Genomic DNA, 15,075 nt, shown 5'->3' with positions numbered 1-15,075 from the left:
TCTGCCGAAGAGCCTTGAACCAAGGGCAGAAGCAAGTGGCAGCGTGATGCGAGAGGGTGTGAGAGAGACTGAAAAGCTTCTGCTACATCACGCCTGTCTTGGTAGCAGTTTGCCTGTGCCTCCTGCATTTCACAAACAGCTCCTTTTTATAGCCGCACTCTTTTCTCTCAATAGGCGCCAAAAGATCATGGTGCCTGCCAGACACATGATGCTTTTGCATGTGGAGGTAGCCAACGTGGTGCCCTGCAGATGCTGATGGCGTTAGAGAATTGACAAAGTTTGGCTTCGGGACCAAGGATCGTGACCTTTGCTCTGGTCACCGGTTAAAGTGTGTCTGTAGCAAAGGATGGGGGTTGAAGCTGGCATCTCTTTGCTCCATGTTCTGTTCTAGCCACAAGAGCAAAGTTCTGCAAAAAATGTCCTAACATGCATAACCTCGGGCTGCCAGTAAAAGCACAATAACTGCCAGTTAGACAAACAGATTTTAAAAGGGCAAGCCTGTTTTATGAAATCCTTGCAGCTTCTGTAATTTTCCATTATAGTTGACAAAGGGACTCAAACGTTTGTTGTGCGTCAACTTCTGTGTAAATATTTTTCACTTTGTACAATGCTCAGAGCACCTATGGCACAGGTGGGTAAGGTGACTCTGCTCATCTGCATATCAGAAAAATAAAGCGATGCCGCTGGTGTACCAGCAATGGCAGGGATATGCCTTGTTTCTCCAAAGCTTGGTTTGTTCCTCCTGTGTTCTTGCCTCATGCCTTTGTAGCTTAGCAAGCAGCTAGCGTGGGCTGGCCAAACAAAGCATGGTTAAGGAAGGCTGCTCATATCATCAAGCCATAATTAAAACAAACCAAGGCCTGTAAGCCAATAACGAAACCTTGGCTTCAGATTGTGGCTTCAGATTGCAGCAAGCAAACCCCATATTTAAGCTATTGGGCACAATTTGGAGCATCAAACAAACCATTGCTTTCATAAACCACGCTTTAGTGTTATGTCCGTGTCAGGCTATCGAGAGGGATCTTGATCCTGAACAGGGAAGTTCTGCTGTTGCCACTACCCAGCCCTTTTGTGGTAAGGGAAGTGATGGGGGAAATGTATCAGAAATTGTGGGATAATAACTGTTCAGTGTCACATTGTATAACCTCCCTGCAAACGGAATCAGAATGCAAATGTTGTCTGGATTCCTCGCTGTGAATGCTCAATAAAGAGGCTGTCTGGGAGCACTCAAAGGCATGCTTGGAGTAATGGCTGGGAATTTGCGTCCCTTTTCGTTTAAGAGCAGCCCTGCTGGGTCAGAGCAATGTGGGTGCATCCAGCCCAGTATCTCATTTTCCACCACAGTGAGCACCCAGAAACCTCTAGGAGACCCAGAAGCAGTATGTAATGAAGACGGCAGCCCATCCCTCTTCTGCTCCCCCATCTGGCATTCAGAACTTGGCTGCCTCACCAAGGCCATGTTTAGTAGCTGCAGCTGAAATGAGAGCTTCCTCAGTAGAGCCCAATGAATCTGTGTCATGAGCTCTTATGGGGAGCTTCATGTGTAATTTTTTTGCTAAAAAAGGGGGCTCCTGTATCAAATTAGCCATAGGCTGCATTGTGTAAATTAAGCCAATAGAGCCGATTTGCATATGTTTGCTTCTGTTAGTTATGGAGTCCAAATGGCTGTGCTGGCTGCAGCTGAGGGAGTAGCAGTCCACAAATCCGGAGCTCATGGGGTTCGCCAAGGTTGATTTCTTGGATTCTTCAAAGCTGGAGCCTTGCTGAGCCTCATCCTGCTGCGACTCTGGAGCTGGTATTCTGCACACCCTGGGGTGGTGGTGGGGGAGCATCTCACAACATCATCATTTGTTTCTGTGTGGAATGTGATGTGCAGCCATTATGGCTTCTTAATGGACATTGTTGTCAGGAGGCCAGCAACAATTATCGATCCTCAGTGACTGAGAAGATGCATAATTAAAGCCAGGTTTAATTGGGAAGTCTTTCTGATGTTGCTTGAGGGATGGACTTATAGTTGGATTGAACCAGCAGTGGTCTTACATTACTTGAGTATCTTTGCTGTGCAGAAACCTGATCTTAAGTACACCCTCAGACAAATGGTAAAAACTTCTCTGCCCCCTACCCCCCAGCCTGGGAACAGACCATCTCAGGAAGCTCTTTCTTCCATACAAACAAGCCCAGCAACTTGGCTCCACTTCTGGGGCTCAGCTCTGGGCTCCCCACCCACCTCCACTGTCATAAATGTAGGTTATTGAGGCAAGGACTTTTCAGCTGTGATCCCCAATATCCGGAACAACTTCACCTTTACTGCTGCATATATTCTAACAGTCTCTTTCAATCAGAATTGTTGCTGCTTTCTTTCATTGTTCACTGATTTCTGTTTTGGACTGGAAGCTACCTTGAGTAGAAAGGTGGGCTACAAATTTTGAAGAGAAGCAGCAGCAATTAATAGCAGCAGCAGCAACAACAACAACAACAACAACAGTAAACCCTGGTTAAGACAGGAGAGTTTGGAGCCTTTGTGAGAAAGGTGCACTGTGGATATTTGTGTTCGATTTTTATTTTGTTTAATAGTGAGATTTATTACCTGCCCTTCACCCAGGGGGAGTTACGCAATATAAAAATACAAGTAAACCTACAATGGAATTGAAATTAAACATAAGCAGCAGCAAAGCAATATGATACAGCCAAGAGAGTGAATCGATTAAAACCATCACCTTACCTCACCCTTTCATAAGCCTGAGCAAAAATGTGCATCTTGACCAGCCTAAGAAATTTTTGCAGCATTGATGCAACCTTGGAGGGGAGCACATTCCACAGCTTAGGGCCTCCGTGTTGGGTTCTGATCCAGTGCTGGAACCCCCAGGGAAGGCAGCAGAGCTGGTTGTAAGGTTGGCCATAAGAACTTAAGAAGAGCCTGGAGGCAGTCTTTCAGGTATTTGGGGTCTTTAAACACCAACATGAGCACCTTGAATTGGGCCTGGAAACAAACTGGCAACCAGTGCAGCTCTTTTAAAACAAGGGTTATATGAGATCTAAACGGAACCCCAGCTAGCAATTTAGCTGTTACATTTTTGATCAGTTGAAGTTTCCAAGTTGTCTTCAAGGGCAGCCCCACAAGGAGTGGATTGCAGTAAAAAAATTACCAGATTGGGCTAATTCTTCAACTGCAGCCCTAAGCTAGATCTCAGGGAAACATGCGTCTGTTAACAGCCATGCTGGACTGCTGTGATGCACTGTATATGGGGCTGCCCTAAAAGGCTGCCCTGAAGCTTCGGTTGCTACAAAGTGGAGCTGCAGGAATTTGCTTAGGAGCTCCTTTGCCCCCCACTGGCTCAGAAGGGTCGACCGCTAGCAATCCCAGCTGTTTGGCCCATTTTCTGACGACGCAGCCACTGCTTTAATAGCAGCAATGAAATGGCAAGCAGATTTTTTAAAAAGATCATCAGATAAATGCTTTGGTGGTGGGACCGAAGGAGGGAAGGAACTGTGGGCCTGTCCTTAAAATCAGGCCCACAATTCCTTCCCTCCTTCGGTGTGCATATAAAGGTATGCACATAAAATCCCAGAACCCTGTATCCCAACTCCTCTTTGCAAACTCCAGGGCACCACTTGGAGGTTGCCCATGAATGCACACTGGCTGGCTGCCCTCCCTCTTGGCTGCCGGCGACAGGCCAAAGACAGATTGAGGCCACTTGGTGAACGGGGGAATGCACTCTTTCAGGACGCAAGGAGGATGGTTACGGGTTCAGAAGAGGGCCCAGGGAGTTGGGACATCTGGATGATATTTCTGGATGCCTGCCCCCGTCAGGAAAGGAGACTGGGGGTGAGGGTGGGAAAAACATTCAATTTTGCAGTGCACACAAAACTTGAATCTTTCTCTGTCCCTGCATGCCCTTAAGAACATAAGAATATGGCAAGAGTCTGCTGGATCAGGCCAATGGCCCACGACCTGCGTACAAGAGCCCTCTCCCCTCCTGTTGTTTCCAGCAACTGGCATTCAGAAGCATTACTGGCTTGGACCATGGATGTGGAGCATAGCCCTCAGGGCTATTATGTCATGTGACAAAGACACATGAGGGCAGAAGCAGCAAAGCAGGCTGGGAAGTGCTGGGACTGCACAATCATTTGGGCCTACTAAAGTTTTTCAGGCCTAACTGCTAACTGTTGAGTCACTCTGACATGTGACTTAGCAGCCATTTTCTCTGTGTGTTCTACATAAGATTTCAGTCAGACTCAGTCTGTCTCAGTTGTGAGCAGAGTCAGTATGTAATCTCAGTCAAACTGTCTGGAACCATGTTGTTTATGAAGAAGTTTATTTTAACTCAGTAAAGCTCTTATTCTTTAAAACTCTGCATTGTTAATTTACGCTGCACGTCATATTAGTCATCAATAGCCATCTCCTTCACAGAGAATTGGAGGCCTTGTTGGAGACCCCCAACAAGGGGCAGAACTAACATCCAGTCAGCACAGCACATTTGGTTAGGGTGGGCACCAAGGGAGTTTTGTTTTGTTTTGTTTTAAAGGTGAACTCAGTCATAAAGGACTTTTTTTTAAAAATCCCCAGACTAAAGAAACTAAAACTTAACTAAATTTATATATTTTTTATTAAGAACTAAACTTTGAAAATGTAAACTTAAGAAATGAGACACAGAATAGCAAATGTTTGCTCAGGTGATATAACCAGACATATACAAAGCTACAGTCAATTTTCACGATCTTTTATCTTTCAACGGATAATGGGTTAACTCAAATTGACCAAAACAGATTAAGGTTTCTTCATCTTCGAGTGTGCTGGAGAATTAGTCGGCGCTCAGCGGGTGTTTTGGACTTAAATTCCTCAATAGCATCATTGTGATTAACCAATGAAGCCAATTCTTGTTCAATGTACAGAATCACAAACGCAGGGGAAAGGGGGAGGGGATGACGAGACAAGCAAATAAGGAAAAGAGGAGAGGTAAAAGAGGCCAAAAGCTAACAAAACAACCACAACGAGACTGATCAAGAAGCCAAAACAGGATATTTTCCCTGCAGAGAAAAAGACTAGTGCCAAGCTGACCAGAGACAGGGCAGATCTGGAGGGTCGAGGGTGGAATGGCTTCTCCTTCCTCCTTGATTGTGCACCACAAAAACAGCCTCTCAGCCCCACAGATATCTCTTCACAAAAGGTGATGAAAGGAGCTCTGGCAAAGGCAGAGCCACGAGGCAAAGGCAAAAAGGACTGTCCTGAAAGAGAGTGTGGTGTAGTGGTTAGACCTGGGAGACCCGGATTCTAGTCTCACTTGGCCATGGGGCTCGCCGAGGGACCTCTGACCAGGCACTTCCTCTCAGCCTAGCCGACTTCATAGGGGTTGTTGCAAGGATAAAATGGAGGGTACTATGTACACCGCCTCGAGCTCTTTGGAGGATATAAGTGACATAGATGTGGAGGGGAAACTTAAACACGTTACAGAGTTCCCAAAAATAGACCAGAGGCAATTGTACTTCATCCAGCAGAGCTTTTACTTGTGCTGAAGGCAAATGAGCATAATGGTTACCAAATGCATTACAATCAGAATTGGCACAGTCCATAAGAAATCCAGTTGCAGCAGACTTACTTGCCTTCAGCACAAGTAAAAGCTCTGCTGGATGAAATATTGCCTGTGGAACTCTTCTGAACTCTGCAACGTGTTTAAGTTTTCCCTCCACACGTATGACAATAAGGTGGGGTATAAATGCAATAAGTAAATAAATAAATATAAACGCAATAAGTAAATAAATATCTGCACAAGACACAAAATGCCTGAGGAATTACGCCAAGCTTCACACACATTCTGTGACTCTCTCCTTCCCTTCCTTTTCAGTGTGGACCTCGTCCATGCCCAAATCCACATCTCTGAGGGGAAGAGCCTTCCTGACCTGGGCCTCAAACAGGACAACGTGCGGATAAATGGGTGCGCCATCCAGTGCCGAGTGACGACCGAGGACCCTTCCCGTGGGTTCCAGCCTGACACTGGCCGAATTGAGGTAGGATGAGCTCCTGCTGCTGGCTTCCATAACCCCCCCCCCCAATCCTTCTGCTTCCAATATTTTGGGGCCCTGGCCCAACCATTTCCTATGATCTATGGGATGGTTCTCTCCTACCACCCACTGGGTTGTAACTGGGTGGGTTCCTGGTTTGTGTAGGCTTGTATGCTGTCTGGGGAAGCTGGGATATCAGTAAGTCTGTTTGAAGAAGTATCTCTGCGACGTCCTGTTTACGCTGGAAATCTTATATGGAAATGCAAGCAGGAATCTGCTTGAGTGTAAATCATCAAAACAAGGAGGCTTAGAAAATCAAGACAAACATCCCTAAGATCCACATTGACAGTAAAGAAGAAACAGAACAGAACTGTGTTCTGTTGAGATGGCAATCTCCACCTCAGTAAGCGTGGATGGAAGACGAATTACTCGGCCTACGAGGGGCTGCATGATCTATTCCAAATCAGTAGGAATCTACGTGAAATGTCTTGCCTGCTACCAGCAGCAATCTGGTGGACACATTTTTCCATGGTCATTGTCAGCACTGATCTGTAGCTGTAGAACAGCCTTCACCAACCTTTGCCGTAGCCATGCTTGTTGGGCTGATGGCAGTTTTAGTCTGAAACACCTGCAGGGTGCGAGGTCCGTGAATCCTAGTCTAGATATTATATGTTCATATTGTGTGTATGTGTGTTATACCTAACAAGAGACGTGGGTGGTGCTGTGATCTAAACCACTGAGCCTCTTGGGCTTGCTGATCAGAAGGTCGGTGGTTCGAATTTGTGCGATGGGGTGAGCTCCTGTTGCTCTTTCCCAGCTTCTGCCAACCTTGCAGTTTGAAAGCATACCAGCACAAGTAGATAAATAGGTACTGCTGCAACAGGAAGGTAAATGGCATTTCCTGTGTGCTCTGGTTTCCATCACGATGTTCCATTGTGCCAGAAGCAGTTTAGTCATGCTGGCCACATGACCCGAAACGCTGACTGTGGACAAACTCCAGCTCCCCAGAGACTTCACCCAGATCAGCAGGCTGTCCTGCCATTTTCCTTTCCACTTTCTTGCTTTCACTTGTTTGTCTGCCATTGAAATGCATCATTCCATGATTGCTGTGTATCTGTGTGTGTCATGAACAGCAGTATTGGAGGGAAATAACATTCAGTACCTCAATAGATTATAGCAGTCAAGCTCCTCTCTTTCCTGCATATGTGGAGTTGGACTGAAACAGGATTTTCCAGAGACTGGGCCTATCACTGAATGTGGGCACCCCACTTTTTCTCTTATGGTCTCCCTGTAAGACCAAGTAAATGATGATGTCAAAACATTGCAGATTTCCCCACCTCCCACTACATTTCATTGGTTACCATTTGCATGTGTGCGTTGAACTCATGACACAATGAATCACTGGCTCCATCTGTTTTTGTTTGTTTGTTTTGTTTTGTTTTGTTTTGTTTTGTTTTGTGTTTGTCTACTTGACCATAGTGGGGTGCGAGTGGCGCTGTGGTCTAAACCACAGAGCCTAGGGCTTGCCGATCAGAAGGTCGGCGGTTCGAATCCCCGCCACGGGGTGAGCTCCTGTTGCTCAGTCCCTACATCTGCCAACCTAGCAGTTCGAAAGCACGTCAAAGTGCAAGTAGATAAATAGGTACCGCTCTGGCGGGAAGGTAAACTGCGTTTCCGTGCGTTGCTCTGGTTCGCCAGAAGCGGCTTAATCATGCTGGCCACATGACCCGGAAGCTGTATGCCGGCTCCCTCGGCCAGTAAAGTGAGAGTCGTCCACAACTGGACCTAATGGTCAGGGGTCCCTTTACCTTTTACTTGACCATAAGTGGGTAAAGAGATAAGTGGTATCTATTGATAGATCTCCAGAAGGGTTTTTGTTTTCCTGCTTCCTGGTTATTTAAAAACGTGACACCAAAATGACTTTTCATCCAACCTAAACTTGATAGCTAATCCAGAGAGGACGTTTGTGTGAGAGGATGGTGAACTCAGTTTCAGTTTTGCTGCTGAAAAATAATTTCCCGGTCTTGGAATGGGCTCTTCTTTAATTCTATCCGCACTTTTTTCACTCCTGGCTCTGGTTGGTATATATTGGGGTTCCAGTTAAAAGCAAAGTATACCTGATAAGCCTGCCCAGCCCTGCACTAGATGCTATCATGGGAAAAAATTTCCAGAGAAGTAGCCATTTTAGTTTGTTGGCGGTAAAAACAACAAAGAGCCTACAGCACCTTAAAGACTAACAGACGTTAAACTGTATTAAAGATTATGCCATTATACAATCAAGTCAGGATTGCACTTCATGCATCTGATGAAGCGGATTCAATCATTGGAGAAGGGGTGAAGTGTTGTGAGATTGGAGACTGGCAAATGTCCCAGTGGGTAACGAGAATCAGATGCACATATGAGAGACTCCTGGCTTAACAGCTGGTACATGTGAAATAGCTATAGTGGTTTTAATAGACCACTGTCTAAGCCAGAGTTAGCAGTGTCATGCAGAAAGGCTAGTTTTATTCTAGGGTTGAGTCAACACAAATTTAGTGTCCAGATTGCAGGAAGTAATAGTATCACCCTATTCCACCTCACCTGGAACACTGTGTCCAGTTAATAAAGGATATTGTCAAACCAAGGAAAATGGTTTTTGGTAGCTGTGAAAAAGGCAAATTCCATGCTAGGGATCCCCTCTTCCTCTACCTTTAAGGTGTGGATGATAGTAGCTGCTAGTTATGATGGCTTTATTGGCATTCAAGGCCTGGGTAAATCTCATTGGCTGCTGTGAGAAGCAGGATGCTGGACTAAACTTTATTCTGATCCAGCTGAGCTGTTCATACGTTTTCTCTAGCCGCACCCATTTCCAGGTTCCACACCTGGAGATAGTCTTGTGAGCAAAACTGCTTGCCATTTCTCGTTGTAACAAGGGAGGTCGTCTGGAAGCATTCTAAGAAAGTGGAAGCACATATTTGCATTAACGATCTTTGATATACCTCTCTCTGGGAACATTGCAAAAAGCTATTACAGAAATGAGAACTGAGTGTCCAAATTTAGCAGTCAAAACCCCAAGGCCTTGGGGATGCCAAATGACAGAAATTGTCCCAGCTGTTCTTTCTGTTGAAATCTTGCCCAACTTATTAGCAAAGGCAGCCACAGAAGAGTGGAATTAGATCCAAACTTCATTAAATTCATTGCTTCCCAAAAAGAAAAAGAAAAAAGATCCCAGACTGTACCAAGGTGTGTTTTGCTTTGCTTTCAGAATTAATATCCTGTGTCCTTGATATTGGAAATAAATGACACCCCCCCCCCCGAACTTTCCAGCATTGGCTGAGAGCACTTTTAATATATCATAAATGCACTTTATACAACACTCCTATGACACTTCAGATGCACAGAGTGAAGACATTCAAACATTTTAAAATGGAGAAATGGTAGAGAAAGAAGGCAAGGCACCTTGGAATGAAGCAGCGATTCTGAGAAAGCTGCCTATGGAGCAGAATCATAATGATTTGGTCTTTAAAGGGTGGAGGGGAAGGAGCAGAGCATTGGTTCCAGTGGCTGCCATATATAAAACAGGCTTCACCAATGTGGTGGCCCCCAGATGTTTTGTACTACAATAAAAACTATTGAAAGGTTAAAAACAGGCATCAGTTAACCATTTCGGAAGGATGTATTCTTAATCGCCTACATAAGCCTGGTGGAATGAAAGAGTTTTCAGCAGGAGTTTAAAAGTTGAAACTGAACGTACCTGCTGAATCTCTATTGGCGGAGAGTTCCACAGGACCAGGCAAATGATAATAAAGGCTCTTGTTTCTTGTTACTGTGCAATGAGCCTCGTCAACTCGAGGAATGACTCACTATGAAGAAAGGTTACGGCCTTTGGGATTTTTTAGTTCAGAGAAAAGACGAGTAAGATGTGACATGATAAAAGTTTACAAAATTATGCCAGGCATGGATAGAGAAAAGTTTTTCCTGCCTCTTTTATCATAACGCTAGAACTTGCAGACATGCAGGACAGATAAAAGAAAGGACTTGTTCACGCAGAGCATAGCCAAACTATAGAACCCCCACAAGAGACAAAGATGGCCACCAACTTGGATGGCTTTAAAAGAAGATTGGACAAATTCCTGGAGGAGAGGGCTGTCAATAGCTACCATCCATGATGGCTCTGTTCTCCCTTCACAGCTTGAAGCTGCACGCTTGAATCCTGCTTGTGAGTTTCCTATTGAGACATCTGGGTGGCCACTTTAAGAGCAGGATTGTGGAGTAAATGGGCCATTGGCCTGATCCAGCAGCCTCTTCTTGCATTCCTATGTAAAGTAGCTCTACCCCTGACCTATGGCATCTCTCAACATAGTTCTCTATGTGCAGAGATTTTTTTTCTTTTTTACGGATCTCTTTTTTTCATTCTTTTTCGTGATTTCTCCCTTCCCAACCCCCACAAACACTCAGACTTTCCTTGCTGTTTGGAGGAATGCAGCCCAGACACCGTGCATAACAGTGGATATAATTTATTTATTATCTCATCTGCTGTCTGCAGGATGTCAGCCTTATTTGCGGTGGTTTGAGGAGTTAATTGATCCTCAGTGGGATGTTCTAATGTGAAGTGTGCATGTGTGTGCGCGCACATTTGCAGATCATCTGCCTCCATTTCCATCCCAACTGTTTAACTTTCTTGGTTTCAAAGCCTCGGGGACTCCTGCGGTTCATAGGAGTGGGTTTCCCCCCCAATCCCCGTTCTACTTGGCTGTCAGTCTTTTAATTTCAATTGCCTGGCATGGCTGCTGGTCCTCAGAATTTCATGTCTCCTTTCCTTAATGGTGCGAACTGTTCTTGCCAATCAAATTTAACTAGCAAAGCTCCATGGCAAGGGTGTTACCCAGGCGACTACTCTCAGGGCATCCCCCTTAACTCCTCGACTCTGTTGGCAGAGCACAGGCTCATGCAGCAGGTGGACGAAGCAAACTTTGGCATGCACTAGCCGTCCTCATTAATAGGAAACAAAGTGGCCCTCATTGTCTGGAAGGAGCAAGAGCTCTGGATGTTTTCTGATGCCTTATTTTGCACCTAATCGATTTGCCAATTGCTAGCACAGGTATCCTCCATTTAGCTAGCAATTAGCCCCGGCAAGAAAAGCACTTTCCCCTCTGAGCTGTGACTGCATTTGGAATAGTGTGTACAGTTCTGGTCGCCTCACCTCAAGAAGGATGTTGTAGAGTTGGAAGAGATTCAGGAAAAGAGGCAGCCAAAACGACCAAGGGGATGAAGCGACTCCCCCAGGAGGAATGGTTGCAGCACTGGCGACTTTTTAGTTTAGAGAGAAGGCGAGTGTTCATGTGACAGGAATTCTGCATGGCGTGGAGAAAATTGACAGAGAAAAGTTTGTCTCCCTCTCTCGTAACTCTGGGACTAGCATCTTATGGAGCTGCATGTTGGAAGATCCTGGACAGATAAAAGAAAGTCATATTACATGCAGTGCATCGTTAAGCTTTGGAACTCCCTCCCACCAACTTGGATAGCTTTGAAAGAGGATTAGATAAATACACTGAGAATACGACGATCAATGGCAACTAGCCAAAATGACTCTGCTCTGCCTCCACAGTCAGAGGCAGAAATTCTTTGGAATACCAGTTACTGGAAGCTGCAGGAGGGGAGCTTGGGTCCTGCTTGTGAGTTTCCCACAATGAGCAACTGGTTGGCCACTGTGGGAACAGGATGCCAGATTGGATGGGCCATTGGCCTGATCCAGCACGCTATTCTTAAGTTCTTATGCTCTTAGTGAGCACCATCTGTACCTAAACTAGTCAATATTTGCTTTGCACTAGGCACCCAAGAGCTGGACATAGGAATAAAGAAAGCTGCCTTATACCGAGTCAGACCGCCAGTCTATTTAGCTCAGTGACTAGCCACAGCTCACGAGCAACATGGCAACTCATCCGCATTGGACCAAATTGGGGAAAGAACTAAAGTTTAGCGTTCTTCAAGATGCATGGAAATGGGCCTGACATAAGATACCCTTGGAATCCATAGGCATGCCAAATGAAGGAAAAATGTACCAAGTTACATTTCGCTAATATTTAACACAATATAAATTAGTGGGGAACCAATAAATCAGCTGATGCAAAATGTTGGGGATGTGATAGAGCACAACTCCTTCACAGTAAGAAGATTCAGAGTTATGGGTGGTGGGGAGTCAAAGAATGAATGAGTTGGCAAAGTGGGGTTTGCCAAGAGAACCAGTTTGACTTCTGAATGTCCTGAAGGGTAGAAGAGAAAACACTAGTGTGGAATCTGAAATCTGAGACAGATTGGTGATCTGTTGCTAAAACCTGCAACAAGTGGATGAAGAGGGAAGCATGGCTGTGCTACAGAACACAGGAATGGCCTATCTTGTGATAGAACCTCGTTCTTAATGAGATGGCAGGTTTGTATCTGTCTGCACCACTTCAGAGTGGAGGTGGAGGCTGACGGGACTCTTCTGTGCAAACACACACAAGTCCCTGCTCTGTCCTCAAATCCTGCTTGCTGGTTTCCCAAAGGCATCTGGTCAGTCATTGTGAGAACAGGATGCTGGACTAGATGGGCCATGGGCCTGATCCTGAAGGGCTCTTCTTAGATTCTTATGTCCATCTAGCTCAGTATTGTCAACACGGACTGCCAGAGGCTCTCCGGGCTTCAGACAGAGGTTGTCTCCAAGCCCTTCATGGAAATGCCACCAGGGATTGAACCTGAAACCTTCTGCCCACTTAGCAGATGCTCTGGCCACTGGGCTCTGCCCCTGACACCATCATTATATATCTTTAGGTGCCTTGCAAAATCCTTCCTCTATAAACCAGGCCTTTAACTATCTGTGGCCTTCTAGAAATGGGTGGGATGTTTTAAATATACCCTGGCTCCCACTTGGTTTTAATGTATCTATGTGGGGTTTTTGTTTGTTTATTTTGCCTTTAATTTGCCTTGGGCAAGATAAAGTGACTAACAAATTTAATTAATAATAATAATGTCTCCCAGACATTGCAACTACACCAGATTTTCAGCTACTATCATGACCTCCCTGCCTGCTGTTCATTATGATCTCTCCAGCATTTGATTTCTAAGAGTCTCCGTAACTTGGCTTCCAAACAGTGGCTCCCAACGCCGCTGGCTTCCTTCTCCGAGGCTCCGCAGCCACCGAGCGTATGTCTCGCCATGTGCCTGGTGCCGCCGTGAGGAGCTTTCCAGACAAAAGGCAGGCGTTTTTCAATTACCTCTCTCTGCTTGGGAAGGCGCTGGAGCAGCAGCCCTGATTATTCCCTCCCTGATCTGTTTCCGACGCTCAAAATGCAAAGAGGGCAAAGGAAGCCGTCCCCGACTTGGCATCTGTTTGGAGAAAAGCTTTCCGCTTTGCAGGAAAGGGTGGGTTGGGTGGTTATTAGAAAGCCAAAAATATGCTGTCTGCATGGGCTCGCTGGTCCTGGTGGGGCTGTGCTGGACCAGACGAAAACCCACCCAGTCCTCCTGGGCTTTTTGCACAAATGAGATAAGGCTCTGTCCTCCCTGCCAAGCCCTGTGGCTTATAAAGAAGCCAAGAGGGAGCAGGCCAGATTGGGTGGGAGGTGAGGGGACAGTTGGTGGGTTACACAGGAACGTAAGAACTGTCTTATCTGTCGGCACCAGGTATAGGGGGTGCTAGGGGCTCAATATTCTGAATTGGGGACCCGCCCCCCGCCCCCATATTGAGGGGGCTGACATACCCTGTCACCATCAGGTGCCTTCTGGACACCCCAGCCCCCACCTGATGAGCGAGGGCGAATATTGCCCTCCACATATCCTGCCCCCTGGCGCATGCTGTGAGGAGAATGAAGCCTTCTTCTCCCCACCACACATCCCACTGGGGCAGATGAATCACATGACATCACATAATTTGTCATGTGATGGCCCTGCCCTCCAGTGTGGGAGGCAAGTTGGCGCCTTTGGCCTTGTTCTAAGTTAGGTTCATCTAGCTCTGTACTTGCACCAGGGGTGAGGGCTGCATGCCTTTGTGGGCAACCTTCCAGAGGCCACATGCCACTGGTGGGCAGAGGCAGAGGAAAATGTGGACAGGGAGCTGTAGTTTGTTACAGGTGCTTAGAGTTGTTTCTCCACCTTCCCCTCACGGAGTTACAATTCCCGGAGCGGTTTAACAAGCCCTCTTCACGGGGGACTCTGGGAATAGCAGCACTGTGAGCGAGTCTCCTAACAACTCTCAGCACCTCTAACAACCTACAGCTCCCAGGATCCCTTGGGAAAAGCTGTTTAAAGTGGTATCACAGGCTCTAAACTTTTGGTCTGAATGTGGCCCAAAGGACTGGCGATCCCATGGGCTCTGGGTGGGCGGCAACTCCTCTGAAAGCTGATGCCACCCTAGTATCTCTTTAGATAGAAATCTAGTAAAGAAATAATAGGTAAATAAATAAATATTTTGAAAAAGAGCTGGTAAATGTAAGGTGATTGGCTTTGGGCTGCTGTTTGTTTGTTTGTTTGTTTGTTTGTTTGTTTGTTTGTTTGTTTGTTATTTTGCATGATGAGGTGCTGCAGCTGCCTCTCCCACCTGTCTTGGTTAAGCTGTGGCACCTGCGCATCCTGAAACAGCAACACTTGACCAAATTATGTAAAGAAAGGCTCCCCCTTTGCCTCTTCCATGTTCTTCTCAGACAAGCTGAGGAAAGGCGGCTGTGACAGGTCTGTCAACAGTGACAAAAATGGTTCTGAAGAGTTCCCCCTTCCCCTTCAAATGGGGGCGATAAGGGATGGATTTCACAATGTGTCAAAGATGTAAGGGTCAGAGAGGCATGTTGGAAGAGAGGAGGAGAAAAGCTGAATCCTTAAACCTTGTATAAAATATGCAAACTGTTCCCAAGTTCATTTAATTTTCATAGTCCAGAGCCAGTGTGGTGTAGTGTTATAAGAGTGTCGGACCAGGACCTGGGAGAGACCAGGGTTCAAATTCACAGGGCCAGTCACTGCCTCTCAGCCTAACCTACCTCACAGGGTTGTTGTGGGGTTAATTAAGCAGGGGAGAACCATTTACATCACTTTCAGCTCCTTGGAGAAAAAGGTGGGATAGCTTGT

At 46.1% G+C, this 15,075-nt stretch overlaps 1 protein-coding gene across 5 annotated transcripts in view; it reads left to right on the top strand.

Annotated features, from left to right (window-relative positions):
• Window positions 1-15,075, top strand: part of PC (pyruvate carboxylase) — a 250,421-nt gene that overhangs the window by 113,711 nt on the left and 121,635 nt on the right. For all 5 annotated transcript variants that reach the window (XM_028710546.2, XM_028710551.2, XM_028710549.2 and 2 more), the window contains one exon: window positions 5,844-6,006. In XM_028710546.2, the coding sequence (XP_028566379.2) occupies window positions 5,844-6,006 (163 nt within the window). The remainder of the gene's footprint in view (window positions 1-5,843; window positions 6,007-15,075) is intronic.

This window comes from Podarcis muralis, chromosome 16 (genome assembly GCF_964188315.1).
Source record: "Podarcis muralis chromosome 16, rPodMur119.hap1.1, whole genome shotgun sequence".
In the NCBI taxonomy this organism is placed as follows: Eukaryota; Metazoa; Chordata; class Lepidosauria; order Squamata; family Lacertidae; genus Podarcis; species Podarcis muralis.
This window is presented reverse-complemented; position numbering and strand designations above follow the sequence as displayed.